Genomic DNA, 23594 nt, shown 5'->3' with positions numbered 1-23594 from the left:
AGATAAATGTTGATGTTTTTTTGTAGTATGTGATTTTGTTGAATATTTTATTCAATTTATCAGCGTTGTTAAGAGTGTGATGTTTTTCAACGGAGGTTTAAAAAACATTTTCTGCGCTGAACCCTATTGTATTTCTATCTTATCTTGTACTAAACAAATAACTAATAAGAATAAAATTATAATTACTGAGTATTCAAAAAATTGTATTACTTATACTAACTTGACGTATTTTTGGTTTATTTATTTTGGTTAATTGGTTATAATTAGTAACTTTAAATCTTCCATTTTAAAAACAACTGTCACTTATCATAATATATTTAGAATTTCATATAAAATCAACTAAAAACCAGTAGATTATGTCTATGACAAAAATAATTTCTCCAATTAATAAAGACTTGCCAGATGCTTTAATACCGCATGCAATTTTCCATGTTGAAATGATTAGTCAAATTAGTGCCATCTACACTTAACTTTCTATTTATTACTTGTAAATTTATTAAAAGAAAATTAAAATATGCATACGTGAATATAACTGCTTTGTTCCACACAAAATGATTATATTATGAATATTAAAATAAGTCAACTTTAAGTTGGCAGACTGTGCTGTTGAGAATTTATTGATAATTTAAGGAGATTAAATATAAAATTGCTATAAATTTTCGCAATAAAATGAATTTGTTTTAATGTCTGTTTGGTACCGGAGCGTTCAGTATAGTTGAAAATACTTAAGCGGAGCTTTTCGCAGGCAGTTTAAGGGCTTGCAAGGAGTGGTTGGTGGTGGTTACTACAATTTTTCTGCGGGATAGGCTGAATCAAATTTTTGCGAAAACTTTTTCAGGTAGAAGAAGGGCTAAAAGATATTTAGGTAGGTACTTGGGTAATTTAGAACGGAGAATAAGAAACATAGCGCGGACAAAGTCGTCGGAATCTATTAGTCATTATATAATTGAGAGATACGCATGTCGCGAAAATAACAAGCAAAAGTTTTAATTAAATCGCTTACAAACCAGAAATGATTTATGATGACACCTTGTTCCGGGAAGTAATAGATCAAAAACTTGCATGTAGTTTACTTTAATCGATTATTATTTCTAGTAAATACACGAGTTGCAAATAAATCTGTGTCATTTTTGGTAGATATAACTTACGTATAGGTAAGTAGCTGTTGCGCGCAACTTCGTCTGATAATTTTTTAGTTTTTAAAAATCTTCATTTTCCTGGAATTAAAGTTATCCTATGCCCGTCAACAAGATGCAAGTTATCTCTCTTCGAAATTCAATCAAAAACGGTACAGCTGCTAAGTCTAAACGAAGATGCAAAATAACTGTATTAGTTTTTAGCTTTTGTAATATCAGTTTAAATATTATTTAATTTATAGCGATATATCTTATTTTAAAATTCACGACATTCTGACCTTTTGAAAACACATAGAATTTAATTTCTTGATGACCAGTCTAGTTTTAGTTTTTTCTGTATCTGTAGTAGGTCTACTTTCTAGGGTTGCGCAAGCTAATATGCCAAATTAAATACCGCTTGTCCACAATCTCACCTGATGGGAAGTGCAGATGTGGCCTAAGATGGGACGCTAAGTTAGCAATAAATCAAAAATTTCTTCGAAATTTTATACAAATATTATGCTTACTTAATATTAAATAAATATTTTTTGAAATTTAGAACTCTACACAAAACGTATGTCCAGCAGTGGATGTCTATCTGTCTTTATTATGCTGATGATCTGCTTTGTGAAAACCTGCAAAATACACTAAATAAACGTTTTTCTTTCTGTCAAATTGCTTCTTCTTACAACTAAACTTAAGTATATTAACATAGTGTAGAGCGAGGTTCTTCCACCTCTGCAATAGAATATTGTAATTTAAAAATTACTAAAAGGTTTATTTTTAAGCCTACATATAAAAAGTCGATTCATCGTCATACAATAGTGACGTAATTGTGAAAGAATGAAGTGATGGCTGAGCTTCGTTAAACTTTTTAGAGCTTTTAACATTCCAAAAAACACTTGAGAGTCCTTTCTTGTTCTCATAATGTTGCCTCTTTTTTTAGAATAAGTAGGTATAGAACATGATAAATTTTTATTGCATTTCCAAAACTAAATAATGTAGAGTATTAAATTGGGATTCGTTTGGATCATAGATTAGCAGTGAATAAGTCTGTAATTGCTTATTAATTTATGTATATCAAGGGTTAAAAGTAGCCTATGTTCGTACTCTCCATCCTTTAATATCTCGATGCCAAAAATCAATTTAGGTGATTTTTTTGTTAGGACGTAAATTTTTTGTGTAATAAATAATAGTTAAAAAAAACTAAAAAACACGCTTTTTATAGAAAACCGAACTAAAAAATAGAAAATAAATTATAATAAATTTAAATTAAGAATAATAGTGTTAAAAATTTCAATAAATATAATTTTTTTTTTTATTTAAACTATTATTAATTTATATTTATTGAAATTTTTAACACTATTCTTAATTTAAATTAATTAAAAAAATTTTTCTACTACGATCTATTACTTATTTTACTTTCTCAACAAAGGTCTCATTTATATCTGATAATTATAGTAATAACCAACACCACCATACCAATGATATAAATGCGAAAGTGTGTTTGTTTGTTTGGTTCAACAGTTGAAATAAACACAAGTTGTTAGGTTTAACCGTTGAACTGATCTTGATGAAAGTTTGCATCCTCGAGATGGGCATAGGACTATTTATCCCTGAAAAGCTGCTGGTTATAAAATAACAGTATGGCTTGGTCGTTGAACTAATCTTAGTGAAATCTTACACTAAAATATGCATCAATAGAATATAGTCTAGGTCATAGAAAAATAAAATCTTCCTGCAATTACAAATTAGTATAATAATAATCGACTAAGAACGCGACTTCGAAAACTTACAATTTACAGTTCACTTGTGCAAATGCGGTAAAGCATAAATAATCAACATTGATGTGGGGCCGTACTAATAGCTCATTGTTATTTTTTACGGTATTGAGGACCTTTTAAAGGCTTCACAGATTCAATGAATGTATAATAATTATTATGGACACGTCATCTATCACTGTAAGGCAAGATCACGAATTGGTCCACAGCCGTAGATTACAATCTCCTTACTAACCCGTCTAACTTTGACTACAATATTGAATTTGAACCATTGATTTTAAATTTGTTTATTTTCCTCTTCAAGATAGGTGTGATTGTTTTTTTATTTTATTTTAACGGACCTCATCTGTAGTTGATACCAAAAGTGTTATTTATGTACTACTTGTTGGAAATCTCACCATAACAGTAGGTATGCTCTTTTATAAGGAGTTTCAGATGACTCTGGTTCTTTTACGGATCTCCGAAACATATATTTGAAATTGGTTTATTTGTTCCTGAAACCGTGAGAATACTCGTACTATTATACTATTATACTCGATTCAATTGAAATTTTACGTCATAACTAAATTGTCCATTCGATACATCATAACACTAGTCAAAAAGATTCTGACGATTCTATATATTATATTAAAATAACTATAAATAATAAAAAAAGCTTTTGAAATCATTTTTTAAAATGCCCCCAATATTATAAAGGAATAATGATGAGATTATACGAAAACACACCAAACCAATATGTAAAATACGCAATACACTTTAGTATTCACAATGTTGGACAGTTATTCAGTGAAATTGTTAAATTTCGAAGAGCGCTCGTATTTACTAAACAGACCGCTTTCGCAAACTCCGGCGATTCCCATCACGTTCCATTAAGAAACTTTTACTTTTGGCGATATATTCACTTTTGTTGAAATTATCCTACCTCACATTACGAAACAGAGTGACTTTGATTTTTGCCAAGAACATCCTGACCTGAATCTAGACCTATTGCATCACCAGTGACCACTTCAGAATACGAACGGGTACTTATGTATGTTACATGTTATTCTATTATTAAGAACTGTGTATAATAATTCTTACTATCGGTTAAATGTTAGAACTAATTAGTAATGCAGGCAAATACCATCTATATGTAAGGCCGTCATTTTCTATCAGACAGATATACTTGCGCGTGCGCAACTAGCACTATTAATTACCTTTGTGAAGATATTGCTACTTCTTCTAATAATTGTATATCTAGTAAACATCTAAAACTAGTTTTGCATTTGTTACTATGTACCTAAATGCTAATTAAAATAATGTTTATTTTACCTAAATGTAGTAGATAAACATATTAGAGGGTATTTTCTTAGTATTTATGTATATTATTCATAAAAATATAGGAAATGTCGCATTAATATTTCATACAAGGTGCGGTGCATCTTTGTGTGCCGCAATCACTAAATAAAGATGAATTTAGTGATTGCGGCACATAAAGATTGCAATATTACCTAAAGGGGAAAATGCAGTTAATTTGAAAACCTTGCACGGTTTAATGTTTTTATTATTCCATTAACATAAACAGTAAGCTACGATGTGACGTGAATGTGAGACTTCGGTCGAAAGTATGGCGAATATTCGCGAAACTGCAAAATCGCCTCGTCATAGCCTAGAAAGCTTATTTCTGCATGTACAACGGTTATGTAGAAGGTCAATAGGAAGTTTATTGATAAAATTTAAGAGTACTAGTCTCTCTGCGTCGACGTAATAGTAAAGTTGAAGTATAACACTCGAATTTATAGATGCCAGATAAACAGTTGCAAAAAATTAAACATTCAACGTTTATGAAGGGAAATTTTGTATTTCATAGACAAGCTTAAGAATCCCTAAAACTGGCCAAGTGCGAGTCGGACTCGCGCACGAATGGTTCCGTACCGTTATTAATAAAAACGGCATTTTTTAAAATTTTAATTTGATATACATACATCATCTGTGAAAATTTAAACTGTTTAACTATCACGGTTCATGAGTAAAAGCCTGATGAGACAAACTGACAGAAATACAGTTGTCTTGTTGCATTTTTTACAGTGCCAATGTGCTTTCGTGTGGCATACTACGCAACGAAGCTGGCTTGGTTGCTTCTGAGTGAAGTGTCCAGCTCCATCCAGATTCATACCTGATACCACTGAAGATTTACGCCGTCTTCTATCGGGTCTTTTGGTGCCTACACCCCTCAAATAATAGCGGGCCATACTTCGACGAAACTGGAGCTTGGTCCATTTTGTCTTCCACGGACAGGATATGCCGAGCCTTACTTCCACCTTTTTGCCTTGCCCAGAGGGTAAACTAAGTCGTAGTTTGTAACAACACAGTTGGCAAGCCATCGCACGAACAAAATTCGATTTGCTGTAACGAATCGGTAGTCAAATTCGGCTCGGAGTTACTTTTTCATTCACTTTCTCAACTTTTGATCCCAAAGGCTCCTACTAGTCTCTCCTACTGATTTCCCACAGAATATATCGAAAGCATAGCAATAACCATCTGCACTTGCAATCATTCAGTCTTATATACAAATCGAACTGTCTTGTCTCTTATGAACTGCTTGGCTGGGTGACGTCCAAAATATTTCACCATTGACTCGTCTATCGGTAGATGCTCATGGACTACACCCCACTGAAAGAATTTCTTGATCAGCACATCAGCAAGTACTGTGAATATCTTATCGGTAGATCCCGCAGCAGCTTCACTGTCGCAAAAAAGCAGGAATATCTTTTGACATTGCTTTTGAAGCAATGGAAAAATAACAGTCTTCATCTACATTCTCTACCAGTACAATCACTATTGTGGACACTTCCACAATAGTGATTGTACTGGTAGAGTGGTATCCAGTCAGTAGTAGAATGCCAATAAAAATTTTGGGGTCATCAACGGTGATGATTGTAGTGTTGTGCAGCATATAACTTCGTGTTCAGAAGTCTTCATTAAAAATATCTTCTATTGCTTCCTCGAGGCCCCGATAGTCATTTGCAAAATCAAATGATCGCTTCTTCATTGTTAACGTTGAAACTAAAACTGTAAAAAATAAATAAAAAATATAAGCAATAAACCAATTGGACCCATTTGGGGACACCACACTAGAGTATCTTCCCTCGTAGTCAAATCTTACAAAATACCTCATACAATAGCATTACTTTCTTGTGACAACGATAGGTAATTGAATAATTCTGCAAAAAACGAAATAATATCACTATAAATATAAAAAAGTATGACTTACCTTGAGTCTGTCACTCAGTAGCTCAATGATGAAGATAAAACCGTCAATTATAACAACTTTATTCAGTTATTCACAAAACTATGTCTAAACTACTATATTTATTATTACGAAGCCACACTCTTTGACACTACGATCAAGTATTCAAGATAGTTTAAAAAAATTATAATATGTGGGTATTTAGATAAACGGCCCCAAATGGGGACAGCGGGCGTTAATGGGTTAGCTGGCAGCAAGAATTATTGGATTTCTATATTTTATCAAATGATTTTTTTTTTGCAATTGTAAGTAAAGATCATACATTACTTCGCCCACTTAATACAAAAATAAACTTAAAGTAATGCGAATTTGACCTTAACATTTAGAATTCCCCATAATATGAATATTCAGAAGACCTACATAAAACGAATATTTGAGTTCAATATTCAAAACTACGAATCGATTAGAATTAAATAAAGCAATGAGAATCGATCAGCGCCGTAGAGACACGCAAGTGAAAGCGTATATCACACGACAACAAAATAAGCTAACGTAGGCAACTATGGAGTAGACATAATTTTTTACTTATTTATTTAATTAAAACATAATACTTGATAGTCATACAAGTAGTGATAGCCTAGTGGTTGGGACTTTGACTTCACTTTCGTGGAGCCCAGTTCAAATCCTAGCACGAATCTCTAACTTTTGAAAGTTATATGCGTTTTAAGCAATTAATATATCAATTTAACGATTAAGTAAAACATGGTGTGTAAACCTGCATACTTGAGAGTTAACCAAAATGTTCTCAAAGGTGTGTGTAGTCTACCAAACCGCACTGGGCCAGCGTGGTGAATATGGCTAATGGGTTGATAATGTTTAGTGACACGAGAAAAAATATTCTTTAATTACTGAAATAAATGCACTCCGTTAGTATTTGAAAAGCTATATTTTTATCGTTCACTCCCCTCAATTCAGTACAACCAAAACAGTCGCAATAGAAGTCAAAATGTAAGATATATAGACTGAATAATAATAAAACTTTTATAAATAATAGTCTTTGTGTAAATTGTCAGATTAACCTACAATCGCGTAGCGATAGTAGGTTAATCTGGACTGCTTTTGCTATTTATACAAGATATGGGCAATACCTATGACTGAAAGAAACTTTAAGAAAATATTGGTCGTGGTACATATATGGCAAACACGGGGCTAGTGTATACTAGACTTACTACCGCTTTAGTCTAAAAGCCTCAAAAATAAGGGTCGATACTTGGAGGACAAGTCTCCGTAGATGTAGTGTTATCTAAGGACCATTTGTAGAAGGCCCTGTAGACCTTCTATAAATTCCTACCAAGATAATGATGAATAAATAGTTATTATAACATACTGTGTCATTTGAATATTCAATATCAATTTTTTTCTTCCGCTAAACGACTCTACAGTATTTGCTGTCCATTTAAGGAAGTAACGATTAAGAAGCGTGTACTCGGTGGCATTGAAAACAATGCCACTATCGGGAGCATTCTCAGACTCTTCCCCGACAATTTGTACATAATTATACCCCTAATCAGCAATACATATTCTATTGTTGAAGCCATAAAGTCGCTTATTGAGTAAATAATATAGCGGAATAGTTGTGCAAGAAGATTCTATTTGGGAGATTTGCTAGACAAATCTGACCTTGATTGCGGGGAAGTAATTCTCACTTTATTGTGCAGTTTCATTCACTTTTTACTACAAAATCACACGACAATTTTATATCAATAATCGAAATCGGATTCACAACTTCTCCGGAGGAAATTTTATTTGTAACCTTCCTAATTTTAGCATAACCAATTATCGTAAGTTTGAAAACGAATGTTTCTTTTACCTAAGAAGTATATTACGTTGGCGATTGACCAAAGTAATTATGACAAGACATCGCAAATTCCAGACTTCATATTGGTACCTATTGGGAATTTTCTGATAGCAATGGAAAACCCGATATCTAACAACTTATTGCCCAACCAAGTAAGTAATCTAGCTCAGGGTAAAGCTACTAATTTAAAGCGAAAACTGGGTGACGACCAATAATCTAGTAAAGTTATCAATTTCTATTTTCCTACTCTGCCTACTCATACCATTAGGTACTAGCAGTGCGGACGGCGAATTATTTCCATTATTCACAACCTCGCAGAGTCTGTTTCTTTCCCGGCATAAATAGAAATTTCGTTTAGATTTTAAGTTTTCCAGGGTAAAAAATATTATATGTTCTTCTCGAGGATCCCTTTGCCAAATGTGATCAAAATCGCCACACAGAAGGAAGATAAACTGGAATAATAGATATAGCGGTATCTTTAAAATAAATGTTATTAATTCTTTATATTAAATGGCTGAACTGGATTTTCATGAATTATATGAACGCTACACTGAATATCTTCCGTGTATCTTTTAATACAGCACTTTTAGTACAGAAGCAGGGAAACCCGCGGGAGAACTAGCATGCAAAAAACCTTCCGAAACAATAGATATAATTGCACTTGTTACTTTTCGCTGCGCCACACACATCCGATTACGTCAGACTGATTGATGATAAATTATTAGGCATGAAGGTTCAAGATTTTTATTGGTTTCGTATAGTTTGTTGAACTAAAAGCACAGTGGCCTGTTATAGTATTAGTAGCGGTTCCCCGCAGTTTTTTTTAAACTGAAGGTCGTTACGTAGGTAATGTTATATTGGCCACCTCTTAAAGCTGCTATTGTGGCTTAACTATGATAGATATATTTACTTGCGGATTTTTGTAGTTAAAAATCATCACTCTAATCATGTAGTTGCTACTTACATCATTTTTAATTATCAAGTTTCTGAGATTTTTTTTCACTTTGGGAAAATCATTGCAATTCTCTTTTGGTGAATATTTATTAAAATCGGTCTAGTACTTTCATAGCTTACTCGGTAAGAACAACCAAGAAATAATCTTTCCCCTCTTTAATAAAAAAATAGTATAGAGTATAGATAGCAGTATAGATACACTGCGCAGCTTAAAAGAGAGTGGATCATGATCCTCGGCAATGCAATGCACGTTACAAAATGTACATACCTATACATTAATTGATTGTAATTTTCCTGCGTTGTACCTACCTAACCTAACCTAACCTACCTAAGTACGCTGGTATCCACATTAAAATTATAATTAATAATATATAGGTACGTCGAAATAAGCACGAAGCGATAAAAAATCCTAGTTATTACATTCACAGGCGACTCGTCGCATCAACAAGCAACTCGTTTTTTTCCATGGCGCCTTATTTAATAAAATAAATAAATATTTTTTTTTATTTTCGCCAAATAAATGATATTTTATTTTTATTTATTATTTAGAGGCATCTCCGAGATCACCTTGGGTCACAAGCACACCTATATCCTTTCGAAATACACGTGTACCTAATCCAACGCTACTCGCTAGTCTCGATGTCTTATGCCTAAGATAAACGTGGCATAACGTTGGAATATTTATGCAGTTTTGTTTCAAGTTCTGGCATTTGAAAGGCTGTCAGTTGGAGCGTGACAAAACACTGCTTAACTGTACCACCATTTAATTAACAAGAGAGTTCTGGGTTAGTGTACCCACCCTATAGAACAATGACTTACTTATGATTGACTGATATTAAGGATGTATTTTTATTTTCTTCATTTAAAAATTTAATACTTAATATTACTTTAACGATACATACTTTTTCAAAATAAAAATATTCGACATTTATAAAAATTAAATGTCTATAATATGTCAATGTTTTCTATGTTTTCAGTTATGACAGAATGACCCAAACTTGTAAATAAAATTTTATACACTTCATTTAATGATTGTTCTTAAAACAAAGCATGTTTTATTAATGCAGTGGATATTAACAGGTCTTGTAACGTTTTCGTATTCAGTGCAAACATACCAAGTGAACAGACTGAATGCCTCTTCGTACATTGTTACCCATTTGCCTGATCTTAACATACCAAACTTAAACAGGAATAGTGTATCAATTAAAACTGATAATAGTTACTACCCTACAATGAATTTAGTGTCTGTTGATGAGAAAAACCATTTAAAAACGCATATACCCGGATCGATAATAAAACAAGCTCGTGAAAATTATTTCCGTAAATACACTTTAACTACCACAAAATTAGATCATCCCTCTTATCCGCCTAAATTATTCCCATATAAAGAGTTTACAACATTAACAACGAAGCCTTCGCATTTTGAAGAAAATTTAAAGCTTGCAAGAAAGTTGGCATCCCGTTTAATAGAAGAAGTGAAAGATAATACATTAAGAAAACAAACACAACATCTACAAAACGTAAAGCGAAAAGTGCGTCATATTAAAAAGTCTAAAAGATATAAAATTAAGAAAAAAGAAAATAAATATAAAAAAAATCATCGTGTGAAATCAAAGTCTCCAGTATGGCAGGAAATCGGAGAAAAAAATACTAGGATTGATATAATACAACATTGTTTGAATAATATACTTATGACAGAAAATTAATGTTAAAAGATCAGATCGCCCAACATGTTCTTATTTAACTCTTCCTCAAGGTTTTATTTACGTTTGCTATCATTGTGTACTTAAATTTACTTAAACTCTTGATAAACGTACTTATACATATATTATACGTACCTACTGAAATCTCATTGCAAATAGGTAATGAAGTCTACGATGATAATTTTTAAATATTTTAAACGGGCTTAGAAACGAAGAAGTTATCAAAGTATTACTGGTGATCTTTATTTAGTCAGTGAATGTACGAATAGGCTCTGAAATATTATTAAATAATTACATTCTAAGTATAATAAGTGTAAAACTATGGGCATCATAAGAAGGCTCAAAATCACTCAGCGGGCAATTGAGAGAGCAATGTTGGGAGTATCTCTACGTGATCAAATCAGGAATAAGGAGATCCGTAGAAAATCCTGAGTTACCGACATATCTCAGCGAGTCGCAAAGCTGAAGTGGCAATGGGCAGGGCACATAGTTCGGAGAAACGATGGACGTTGGAGTTCCAAGGTGCTGGAATGGCGACCCCGCACAGGTAAACGCAGCGTTGGTTGGCCCTAACGTTTAATTTTAGTTTTAATTATTCAATTGAGACGCCACAAGAACTTCGATTCTGAACTTATATCTCCGAAAATTGACGCTTTAAAACATTTTGTTTCAGATAGTAGGTACTATAGTGTACTAACTCACTATAGTCATAAATATAATGGTATGATTACTTATTGGTGCTGATAACAGTCTGAAATTGTATTTTAGTGGCCGCTAAACTGACAGAAGGACTAAGGAGTAAGTCATTCTTTTTGTACTTTCTTAAAAAGTACATAAGGGAGATGCATAAAAAACCAAACAGCAGTAAATAATTTCTTTAATATTTAACAAATAACGTAATATTCAGATGCAGTATGCCATAACACAGTCTTAAAGAGATTAATATATCCAGAGCAATGACTTAACCTAACGAAAACTGACATGAAGACCCAAAAAAAATTTATTATATTATTCAATGTAGTATAATTTGAGAGTAGGTATGTAATAAAATTACACTTTCTAAAGAATTATTCACGCAGGTTTTCACATTAAGCGTTCATTGTGTTTAAATTACAATTTGTGTACTACGGATCATAAACCCCAGACGTCACATTTTTATGGTCACACCTAACTTGACGGTCTCATGAATAAACTAAGAAGTTGGACAAGTGTACGAGGTTGTACAAACTCTTGTGACTGGACTAAACACCGAAACTGTGGGGCAGTTGTATTGATACTGGGAAATTGTCCCATTGTTAGCAGCAACACACAAGAAATAACTTTGACAAGTTCTATCAGCCGGGTTGGCGTATCTACCAGCAGCGTTACATGTGAATGTACAAACATAATTTGTTTCGCATAAAGTGGTTACTGGATTGTAAAAGGTGTTTGAAGGGCAACTCATAGCGGTTTGGACAAATGTACCACTAACGTTAACGCAAGATATAAATGTGGAACAATTTGTTCCATTGGGATCCGCAAAGAAACCCTCAGTCGTGCATACTGATGTTGTGACGTTGCAGACATAGTTAGTGGTACATTGTGCGATCGCAGGATTAAACAACGAGGTAGAAGGGCAAATGTAGTTGTAGCCTATGAAACTACCGTTAGAGCGAGCGACGCAGAGGGTGTAGTTTTTGCAAGATGTGTCTGCTGGATCGGGGTAACGGCCGTTAGCTGCGCAGGTGACAGCGCTCTTAACTTGCCACGCGAAGCACAATATCTGAAAGTGAATAAAAAACTTGTAGAATTAACTAATTTTTACGGTTATACCATAGAGAAGTAGTTATGTCAAGTGAAGCATTCAGGAAGTACCTAACACGCCATCACGTTATAAAACTCAAGAAAGAGAGCGTTTCGTCATGGACATGGTTTAAAACATTGTAAGGGTTTACGCACTAGTTATGTAAAACAAATCAGAGAATTTCCGCATAGAACATAATATTATAAACTTAATCCTTCTTCATAATCATGATCTTGCCAACAAATGGGCATCCACACATGGACATAGGTCTTTTATCCCTTTAAAAGACCTATGTCCAGGGAGTTCCAAATACCACTGTCGTATGCCGCTTGGGTCCAGAGGCTCTCTCCGACTCGCTTGATGTTAACCGTCCACCTCGTGGGCCAACCATCGCTAACTCAGCACCTTGGGATCCCAGCGTCCATCAATTCTCCGCGCTAAGAGCTCCACCCACTGCCACTTTAGCTTCGCGACTACAATACTTAATCCTTATTAAAAAATATATATTTACTTACTAGAAAAACAGCGATACTCCACTTTCCATCCATCTTTGTTATCTCAATAAAGAAAGGAAATAACGCCGTTTTATATTAAATTGATTTTATGTCCCCATTAAGCAGTAAGGATTAACTCAATGACTAACTTATCTTCACCGCAACTCTTCACTGTTTATTACATCAGTTTTATGGTCCGCCTGGAATTTTCCTTATCCATTGTTTACTCTTTTTTTAAAGCATTAAATAGACCAGACACATCAGAATTCATATCCCTCAAGAGTTATGACAGATAGGAAGATAAGTATTAACGATAATAATAACGAAAATAATAACGATAATTCTTGATGATTAAAAAAATAGTTATACAATAGTTGACAAGCGTTGATAGCCTAGTCGTTAGGACTTCGGCCACGCTCGGGGACTGAGTTCGATCCCCAGCAAGCTCCCCTTTATTTTTAAAGTAATGTGCGTTTTAAACAATTAAAATATCACTTGTTTTACGCGGAAGGTTAACATCGTAAGGGAACCTGTATGCCTGAGGGTTCTAAATAATATTCTCTGAGGCGTGTGAAGTCTATAACCAATCCGAACCCGACCAGCGTGAGAACTTCGGCCTAAAACCATCTCATTCTAAATGGAGACCTGTGCCCTGTAGTGAGCCGGTAATGAGTTGATATTGATGATGTGTAGACCCTTTTTTAAATCATCAAATGTCTAATTTAAATGCCATAGAATAAAAAAAATCCTACTTAATCTAACGCATTTTTTTATGTGCTTATACACGCTTTTGGTACATTTTTCTAAGCGCCATTCCGGATCCAATGAGCTACCGCACATAATTTCAAGAGCAGTTTCTCTATTTTGTACCATTTTCAACTTGTCGACTAGACTATTATAATGATAATGCCCCCAAAGACGTATCGTTATCACATTTATCTTTGTCCTAAAGAACCTTAAGTACGTACTTAATCAATTTTCTGCGAGGTACTTAAAGGCTTGATATAGCGATTTTTTTTTAATTTCAGCCTTTAGATTCTTTACGATAAAATATTAATTATTTTCTTTCTTTCATCTGTATACAGCAAAGATTTTACAGAGACATTTCAGATTTTAACAAATTTTTCACTGACACCTTAGGTATTGGAAATTTAAAGAACCTAAAAGTAGTAGGTATAAAACTAAGATTGTTGGTTATTACAATTTAACATAATGCACTATGTAGGCTTTCGTTGGGTGTCATATTTACTAAATATGGCTTTCAGTATTTTAAGAGCGAAATACCAAGTTAATATTAATACATATATAAGTGTTTATCAAAATCCAAGCTATGCTCACAAAACATCATATAACTATATTATATTTACACATATGGACTACAGTGTGGAGCCAGTTCTGTTCAAACAATAACGTATTTTATCTCTCAATGTAGTGTTGTCCATGTTGTCTTCACAACATCGATCTTTCAGTGTTTTAATCTAGATTATTTACTCTCGCAATCTAGATTCGCGATAAATAGAATTGTCACTCGGCCTTTACTGCACTTGAGAGTTTAAAAATCATTGTGGGCCGTTTCTGATTCTTATAACGAAAAAGGATTAATTAAATAATAATTAGGCTAATATTAATATAATTTAAAAATTTTATATAATTAAAAAAGACAGTAATTGAAATCATCAAGAATTTCTTTAGATATCGATAGTTTTATGAGGTAATAGGTACATCTCTATTATTCTTAACACACCATTATCATGATAGAATTCCTCAGTTTCCGCTTATATCTCGCCAGTGATATGAAACACATACGGTTATTAAGTACATCATCAGAAAAGCAGAAAGTTTTACCAACATAATAAAAGGATTTGAATACAAAAATGTGTATTAACCATTTTTGCTTATTGATTCTATTTTTTGTAAGTAACCTTACTTATATTATAAATGCGAAAGGGTGTTTCTTTGTTTGTCCTTTCTTCACGCCACAACTTAGCTATCAATCAACTTTATTTTTGGCATAGAGTTAGTTGTAAGGATAGAGAGTATCATAGGCTACTTTTTATGCCAGGAGAACAAATAGTTCCCACGGGATTTTTAAATAAACGTAATAAACGCCAACAAAGAAAGTGGGCAACAAATTTTCTATTAGCTTAGGTAAGAAAATTAGTCTTGTAGTCGTGACGACGTACGGCGGGTATCATACAAAATTTACGAAAGAAAAGTGTCCTGAGTTAACCTTTAAATGTATAGAAATTTAAATAATTTAACACATTTTAATTTGTATCCTATATATAGTATTACTGATAATTGTTGCTTGTAACAATCTATCACCTTATGCAGTCGACTCGACTTGGAGGAGTTTTATAAAATCACCTTACGAAGCTTCGACCATTTCGAGCGAATAGTCAAAATAATAGGAGTAATGAAGTATCTATTTTGATTTTTTTGCCCATATATTAATCTGGAATCTTGTACAATTTTATAAACTAATTTTATGAACAAATAAATTTACATGAGTTGCCTTTTGGAAAAGCAACTTTTGGTTTTTCCTAGGGGAAATTAGAATATCGTGGTTTGGTTTCTATCTAATCTTCTTATATATATATATATATATAAACACTGACAAAAAGCTGATGTCATATGCATGCCTATGCATTTTCATTTTTACTAAACCAATACAAACGACGGAGAAAGTTGCATTATTCCGATACATGGTTGTTTTTGATTTATCAAACCAAAATACCTTAATAATTTTAAAACTTATGTCAAACAGTACACTGTAACTCATGGTGGTTGCTCTTATCGGTATAGCAGTTATTTTAATTAATGAATAATAATTGTTGTATAACGCCAGATATAGTTAACTGAACTAAGTATATCAACACAGCTATGAAAATGAAGCTTAATTTGCTATTGATTCTCCTGGTTTTCGCGAAGTATAGCAAATTTAACTTCATTCTCATAGTATATCATAGAATAACACGAAGTAACGCCTGCTTCTATCCAATATTTAAATATCAACAACGCTTTTATATTGATAAAATCCAATGGTCGTCAGTCTTTTTCTGTGTTCTTCTCCAAAAATGTTCAAACAATTTGGTGATCAAATTTCATAAAGTGCTCAGGAACAATTCGATGCCATCCTCACATTTCTAACATCGAACTGCGGAGCGCTTTTGCCTCCTTGGTTCTCATGAACCCTGCAAACCCCTTTCGGTTTCCGTTTTCCACCATACCAGCTTCCTATAACATAACATCAGTTACTTTTACTCAGAAGTGATTCGGTTCTTTTAAGAAGTACCTAAGTAGGTAGGTAAACACGCTCGCTTAAACCTAAGGCTGCAGCATTTAGTGCATAGGAGGGACTATTTCTCTCATATACCATTGAATAGAGGTCACTGGCCTTTATTATTAACACTGGAACGGCAGTTCTTATAAAATTGATCCAATTATCTAATAATAGATTTCAGCATTGACCCAAGTATTTATGGTTCGTGAAGAATCCGACGAATGATTACAAAAATTGGTATAAATTTAAGTTATAAATAAATAATTGTTATGCTAAATTCAATTAATATTGCAGAAAAAGTCATGATATCCTGGCCGCTATCATTTATAACAGACCTATGCTTATAACCTTTGGTTGCGATCAATCTAGTAAAATAAATTTAGCAGAGTGTAGTGCAGTTTTAAAAATAATTCTTTCCTAAGCTGAATATTTATGCGTATTTTGCCGTCTGGCAAAATACATAATATATTCAAATGAAGTAATATTAGTAAAACGAAGGAAAAAGCATAAAATAAGTCAACCGAGAATATAAACGGTGAGAAGCAAAGCATACTGCTTTATTTTAATAGCGGGGAGTCTCTTTTTTTCCTTAGTTATGTGAACATTTTTGAGTTAACATGCTTTTATCATTTATTTATTAGGCTGTTATATTATTGTCTAGCTCTTTTTTCTAACTCACATAACTGTAATAACGTTATTTGATAAATAAATTTCATCCTTCATCGCCACAGGATTCAGGTGATTAAACCTTTCTGGTTCCAGTCGAAATCATTCAGATGGAATGTTTTAATGCTACTGCAGCCAAGTGCAGACTAAATATTAAAATATATGCCGTTATTACTCGTATACTACGACACTGTTGTTTCTTGAAATATTACTACAAGTATTTCTAACGCAATTAAAATGGTAGCTACAATAGTCATTATTTTTCCTATTAATCCTAGAATTAATCCTATCTCGAGAGAATTTCTAAAAATCATTTTCGTTCTTTTAATATATATCCCACTGAAACAATGACTACGGAATTGTGCCTTTAGATAACAACGATAATCATTTTGTATCATTAGCTCCAGCAACTGAGATTGAAAATAAAGAGGCTCATTTGTAAAGCTAAACGATGTGATACAACAGAATCATCCGTTTTGTACACGGAATGTTGAAAATAGTGTCGTATGTATGAAAGTCAGGAATAATAATTGACACCAATAAATAATCATCGGTAGATCATAATGAGTATTACGTAGGTAATAGATACGGACAGACAGAAACTTAGTGCGACAGCATAGTGTTGTGTCGCTATTAGACTTATTAATAACGCTAAAATGTCAACGTAATTAATTATACTTAATGAACTAGATTTTAATCTAACTGCAACTCGCTTATGTACGCTAGTTCTAAACAAAATGTTTGTCGCAATATCCTCAACAATCGGCACTTATTTATCCATTGTATGTTCATTACTTTTAATAATAGTTTGGTGTTTTAATAAAAAATGGCGATCGCTTCACAATTTCATTAGCTTAAATGAAATTTTAATTGGAACTATCCATTTGTGCTTACGTTATTTGAACTTAAACCACTTTTTAACAATATTGGCTCCAAAAATGTTTGTAGCTTCAATTTGTTGGTCTTTATGTGCAACATTGTTAGCATACCTAAGACTGGTGCTGCTATACACAGGGAAGATAAGTTATGAAAAGAGAAAAGCTGTAATATTTAGTTACACCACCCTCTTAATCGTGGAAGGGATTTCAGAATTCGTCATCCCAATGATCTACGAATTGAACATGATTTTAGAGGAGATGGCACCAGTATTACTGACTGCATACCTTTTGTTGACCTTGAATCTCTTTGTGTTTCTGAGAGTTGTATTTTACGTACTGTCCTGTTGTAGGACAGTAATAGCTCGTACAGGGAAAACACGAGCAGTATCAGTGGTGGGCGTTGCGATTGTCAGCGACATTATCATGATGTCTCTTCTTCTGAGTGCCTGCTTTCACGATGTTACCACGGGGCCGTTAAAAATAATCCTAGTAGCATTTGATCACAGACTGGTTCTACAGACAATTGTTGTACTTTTTAACAAATCATCTATGGAGTATTGGAAGACAGTTTTAAGAAATCGTAGAAGGCGTGCTTTAAATCGAATTATTTAAACAGGCGACTTTGCGTACCTACTATGTTTTATTTATAACTTTAGAATAACATTTACACATGTATTGTAACGGTCGTTCATTAAAACACTAAAAATATTCTGTGTTTATAATTTCAACACTTTCTGAATACTTACTAAGTACATTGCTTATCTAAAAGACTACCATTTTATTTTTTCAAGTATTTAATTTTCGCTATGTTGCAGAATGTTTATGAAGGGATAAGTGTAGAAACAGTGTGTCAAAATCGAGGACGTTTTCCAAACAATGAAGATCTAGACTGCCGAGGATACACTATGTGCTTGATGGGTGCTGGAGGTTACGCGAAGTTTGATCTTCTTTGCCCGGAAAACTCTGTCTATAGTCATCAAGAAAACCAATGCACTAACGTTACTACATACCAATGTCTACCTGAATATAATTGCACTCAAGAAGGCAATTTTGTCTACCAATCTAGTGAAAATTGCACATCTTACGTAACCTGTGTTAAAGATTTAAGAGATATAATAACAGCAAGACTTATTTCTTGTGAATTCAATGAAGTATTTAGTCCCTCACAAATGATGTGTGTTAATGAAACTTTATATAAATGTAATTTCAAAACTGAACCGCCCAAAGTTCTTGAGGTCTCGATCGATCAGTTGCCGAACTTATCAGGAAATTTCTCTCTTAAAAACAGTGCCACACGCTTGAGCAAGCTTCTTGCAACAAAAATTACCTTCATTGCTTTAATAATTTTAAAATAAACATCTGAAAAATTTACATTGTTATGTTATTTACAAACTTCCTGTTATTAAGTTGTAAGAAATAAAATTCGTACTAAGTATGTTTTAAAAAACAGGTCAAGGCTGATAAAATTTCCATATTATACACAATGGTTTGAATAATGATTGTAAGTCCAACACCAAACATAATTTACGGAAATTACTTACCATTGAAGTTTAATATATTCAGCTACAATTTCCATTCTTCCATACCAATTATATTCTTAGAAGTTACGCAAAACCTTTAAAGCCAGAGCTGTCAAAGTTAACAATAAAATTAAATAGTATATAACTGTATCTTTAGCTAGAATAAGTATTTATATCCGCATTAAGAGCTAGTTCAGACATGGCGGATTCCGCGCGGATGCAAATCGCGCGGTTGAACCGCGCGGATCCTAATTACATTAGCGCCTTACAAATCGTTCATACCTGTCCGCACGGATTGACAATCCGCGCGGCTCAACCGAGAAAATGAATTCGCGCGGTCGCCGCTCGGTTTTATTTACTTGACGTACCTAGAGGGCGTTCAGTTGCTCCGCGGAAGCCGCGCGTATCGGACGGTGACAATGGATCGCTTCGACACCGAGCTATTCATCGATGAGGTGGAAAAAAGACCTGCTTTGTGGAACATCCAATGTGCAGAATATTCTAACAAAACGATTAAAAACGGAGCTTGGCAGGAGCTGGTGGAGATTTTTGGAGAAAATGAGGATTCTTTGGAAAAGAAGGTTCTTTTTGGTCAGTAGACATTTAATTATACATTTTACCAGGGTAGTTTACATGTTTTGTAATAGACAGTCCACCCCAAATAACTGAAATGTGTATAACGTTGTTTGGCGGTACGTAACGAGCGCGGGAAAACTATCACGTTACCACAGTAACGTATAGCTATTAACTGTAATATGTACAACCCACCAACGCGACGCGCCATCTTGAGTTTAGTTATTTGGCGCGAACTGTAACAATTTTAATTTCATATTTTCGTGTCTTGCCATTCTACACGACCCTCATTCACAAAGTAATTAGCATATTTGTCTCTAATGTTTAATGATGATGGTGTACCCCTTCCTGCATGTAATGTAATAAGATTACTCATTGGCGCAGTATGTAAAGTATCTTCATACTGTATACCATCTCTAGTTCTAACAAAATTGTGTAGCACGCAACAGGCCTTTATTATGTCTTCGGCAAAGTCTATATTCACGTTTATAGGCCTATGAAAAATGCGCCACTTGTTTGCCAGAATTCCGAAAGTGCATTCAATAAAACGTCGAGCTCTTGATAACCTGTAATTAAATATTTTTTTTTCATATGATAGCCCTTTACCTGCATAGGGTCGCATTACATTTTCGGATAAACCAAACGCTTCATCGCCAACTATGACGTATGGCAATGGTTTAGGATCTGTTTCAGATATTGGTTTAGGTTTTGGTATGTGTAATGACTTTTCTATTAACCTTTTATAAAATGCTGAATTTTTAAAAATTGCAGAATCACTACTTTTTCCGTAAGATCCGATATCTATGAAAGTAAAACAATAGTTACTATCACAAAGTGCCAACAGTACTATGGAAAAAAAAGTTTTGTAATTATAATACAAAGAACCCGAATCTTTGGGTTTTGTAATCCTTATATGCTTGCCATCTATGGCGCCTATGCAATTGGGAAAATTTGCATATTTTTCAAAATCTTTAGCTATTTTCTTCCATATATCTTCGCTGGGTTCAGGCATGACGTTTTTTGTGACTTTTTCCCACAGAGTTTCACATACTTCACGGACAATTCCTGTGATTGTAGATTTGCCAAGACGAAAGTTGTAATGTAGTTCTCCAAAGGAACAACCAGTACCCAGATATCTGAAAAATAAAATATTAATCTGTATCGTTTTGAAAGTCTGCCGGGTCCGCTAGTTAAAGCATAATGAGTGTCTTGAATTACCTAACCGCTACTGTATTTATATTTGTTAAAGATAGTGATTTCTGTTCCAGGTGTATCATTACAAAAAAAATGGAAGAACATCCGTGATGCTTATAATAAGGAATTCAAGAAAGGCAAATCAATTCCTTCTGGTTCTGGTGCATGTAAAGGTTCAAAATACATGTATTTCGACCGGCTTTCTTTTCTTCAGAAGACGATAGAAAACAAAGAAACTATCACAAACATAGATGAAGCCAAAAATGAAGAAATTCGGAACATTGACCAAAAGCTAGATAATTTTGTAAATGCACGTGAAATACAACCGGTACCCAATAAAAGGAAGAAAACTAAAATTACTTCAGAAGAGCGATTGTCTAACATATTAGAAAATAGTATTGAATCAAGAGATAAAATACAAAGACAAATACAAGAAAGTATGTCAAAGCAAGATGATGATGATAAACTTTTTTGCATGTCATTGTATAAAGAGTTAAAGAAAGTTCCAGAAAATAAACGATTGGCTACTAAAATTGAATTGCTCCAGGTAATACAGAAAGGGCAGAAATTACCATCGCCTATTCATATCACGAGCCAGCAAAACACGCCTAATGCAGTATTTTGGCAAAACCAACAATATTCAAACCCACAAGGATATTTCACTGGATATTCTACAATAGTACCAGGAGAGTCTCCATCGCCTTTATCATGCAATAGCACTGACGATTCACAGTCTTCTATAGTACAAAATATATATTCTGACGTATAAAATAAATATCTTACCTTAATGTGATCACGAGTTTTTCTTCTGGGGACACGCTTGACCTCATATGGGTATCATTAGATTCAATTTGTTTACTCATCATTTCTAATAATTCATCAAATGAATTTATCGACATTCTCAAATAATTGAAGAATTTTGGTTCAAAACTTCTTAATTTTGGATATAAAGTCTGAAACTGACCATGAGTAAACCGATCGCGTAATATTGGATGCACCCAATACTGCCGTTTCTTCTTTCTTTCTTTTTTACGGAGCAACAAGTACACACATATTGCTTCTTCGACTTCCATGATTGGACTGTCACCCTATGCGAATAACGGCACTCCGCATGTACATCCGCGCCTGTCTGAACACTTGCGTTTAGAACCGCGCGATTTGCATCCGCGCGGAATCCGCCATGTCTGAACTAGCTCTAAGAGTAAATATAAATAACCTGTATAAAGTGTCTTTTGATAGATAAACACTACTTCGGCCTCTTGCTTGGTTTTCACTACGGTATAGTCTCATACATACTCACTAAATGTATCTGCTTTCAACCAAATAAGATCGAAGTTTCAGATAAGTAAACTTTAATTTTGTCAACTAGTCTATATTTCCGTTATAGGCATGCTTTAGAGTGCTGCGCCATAGCACTACAGCGAAAAAAAGTATAAAGTATCAAGCGGTATTTCTGTTTTCTGCCAAGTAGATACTTTGCTAGTTCCGTGTCACTACGTTATGCTGTTCGCGGCAGTCCTCATTGGATAACGGCTAGTATAAAAGCTGATCGGTAAATGGAGATAGACTTCCAAAAAAAAGACAGGAGGCTCGATAGACTTCCTTACGTGTTAAATGATGGACATGATGATGATGGACATTCGATTCCAATCTTAGCATAATATTCAACGATATTGTACATACAGAGCTCGTTCTAAAACAATGGTACGTATCACTGATACACACGAAAGGCGCACGTTCTGTATTCCTATACGCCTAAGGTTCAGGCTAGTATGCTTTGTGTCAAAGCATATAAAGTACTAGCTGTTGCCCGCGACTTCGTCTGCGTTTGATTTTGTTTTTAAAGTATTCAGTATCGCTAAGCCTTAAATGAGTATAGTAGTATATATATCTATATATATATAACATGTGACTGTCAATTAATTATAGACAAATAATTTGCAATAAAATAAAATTGCGACTATAATTAAAGATCTAAGCTATCCTATCTCTTAAGTTGGACCAGACTGCTCACGGTGTGCCAATTTAATTTAAAATCGGTTTAGTAGTTTAGGAGTCCATCGCGGACAAACATCGTGACAGGAGATTTATATATATTAAGATTAGCAGAAAATATATTGGAAAGAATATCAAAAACTTACGAAAACCGACCATTCAAACAAGCAGGGCTTAAAAATGAACTAAGAATAGTACTATTGATCAAAATACAAAATACAGAAAAACCTGTATCTTGCATTCATTGATTTTTCTAACTTTTATACACTCTAATCCACAAATACATAGGTAGCTGAACAATTCATTCTTCATAATATTCTTCCATCGTTTCAATGAAGTATAAAAACTTCATCCATACATTCATGACAATAGCAAGAATATCTCTTTCGATAATAATTATTCTCTTACAATGGAACCCCTAGATTTTGGGATAACCCCAAAATCTAGCAATGCATCAAAACTCGACTGAGATGCCTTTAGGATAAATTGCTGCCGCCCCAGCCGCTGATAATCGAACAATAATTTAAAAACACTCTTTGTTTTGAATGAACGTGATTCAGTGGGTCTA

At 33.7% G+C, this 23594-nt stretch overlaps 4 protein-coding genes across 5 annotated transcripts; 2 read left to right on the top strand and 2 right to left on the bottom strand.

The window, feature by feature from the left end:
• Nucleotides 1–11501: 11501 nt before the first annotated feature.
• On the bottom strand, nt 11502–13020 carry LOC120623756. The gene is made up of 2 exons (XM_039889964.1): nt 12939–13020; nt 11502–12402 (listed from the first exon to the last, which is right to left on the bottom strand). Exons 1-2 carry the CDS (start codon nt 12969–12971, stop codon nt 11833–11835), a joined length of 603 nt encoding a protein of 200 aa, XP_039745898.1. The 5' UTR covers nt 12972–13020; the 3' UTR covers nt 11502–11832.
• Nucleotides 13021–14703: 1683 nt separating this feature from the next.
• LOC120624135 lies at nt 14704–19115 on the top strand. The gene is made up of 2 exons (XM_039890500.1): nt 14704–14830; nt 18560–19115. Exons 1-2 carry the CDS (start codon nt 14792–14794, stop codon nt 19097–19099), a joined length of 579 nt encoding a protein of 192 aa, XP_039746434.1. The 5' UTR covers nt 14704–14791; the 3' UTR covers nt 19100–19115.
• A 544-nt stretch (nt 19116–19659) lies between these two features.
• On the top strand, nt 19660–21824 carry LOC120623955. Its single transcript, XM_039890248.1, has 2 exons — nt 19660–19855; nt 21106–21824. The coding sequence occupies exons 1-2, from the start codon at nt 19684–19686 to the stop codon at nt 21798–21800; spliced, it is 867 nt and encodes a 288-aa protein (XP_039746182.1). The 5' UTR covers nt 19660–19683; the 3' UTR covers nt 21801–21824.
• LOC120623954 (protein ALP1-like) lies at nt 19855–22233 on the bottom strand. 2 transcript variants are annotated; one of them, XM_039890247.1, is made up of 3 exons: nt 21815–22233; nt 20575–20973; nt 19855–20403 (listed from the first exon to the last, which is right to left on the bottom strand). In XM_039890247.1, the coding sequence occupies exons 1-3, from the start codon at nt 22102–22104 to the stop codon at nt 20091–20093; spliced, it is 1002 nt and encodes a 333-aa protein (XP_039746181.1). In that variant the 5' UTR covers nt 22105–22233; the 3' UTR covers nt 19855–20090. The 2 variants fall into 2 exon arrangements, with proteins under 2 accessions (XP_039746181.1, XP_039746180.1); XM_039890246.1 differs by having other exon boundaries at nt 19855–20973.
• Nucleotides 22234–23594: the final 1361 nt, after the last annotated feature.

This window comes from Pararge aegeria, chromosome 5, assembly GCF_905163445.1.
Source record: "Pararge aegeria chromosome 5, ilParAegt1.1, whole genome shotgun sequence".
Taxonomy (NCBI): Eukaryota; Metazoa; Arthropoda; class Insecta; order Lepidoptera; family Nymphalidae; genus Pararge; species Pararge aegeria.
Note: the sequence above shows the minus strand (reverse complement) of the source record. Positions and strands in the feature narration are given on the sequence as shown.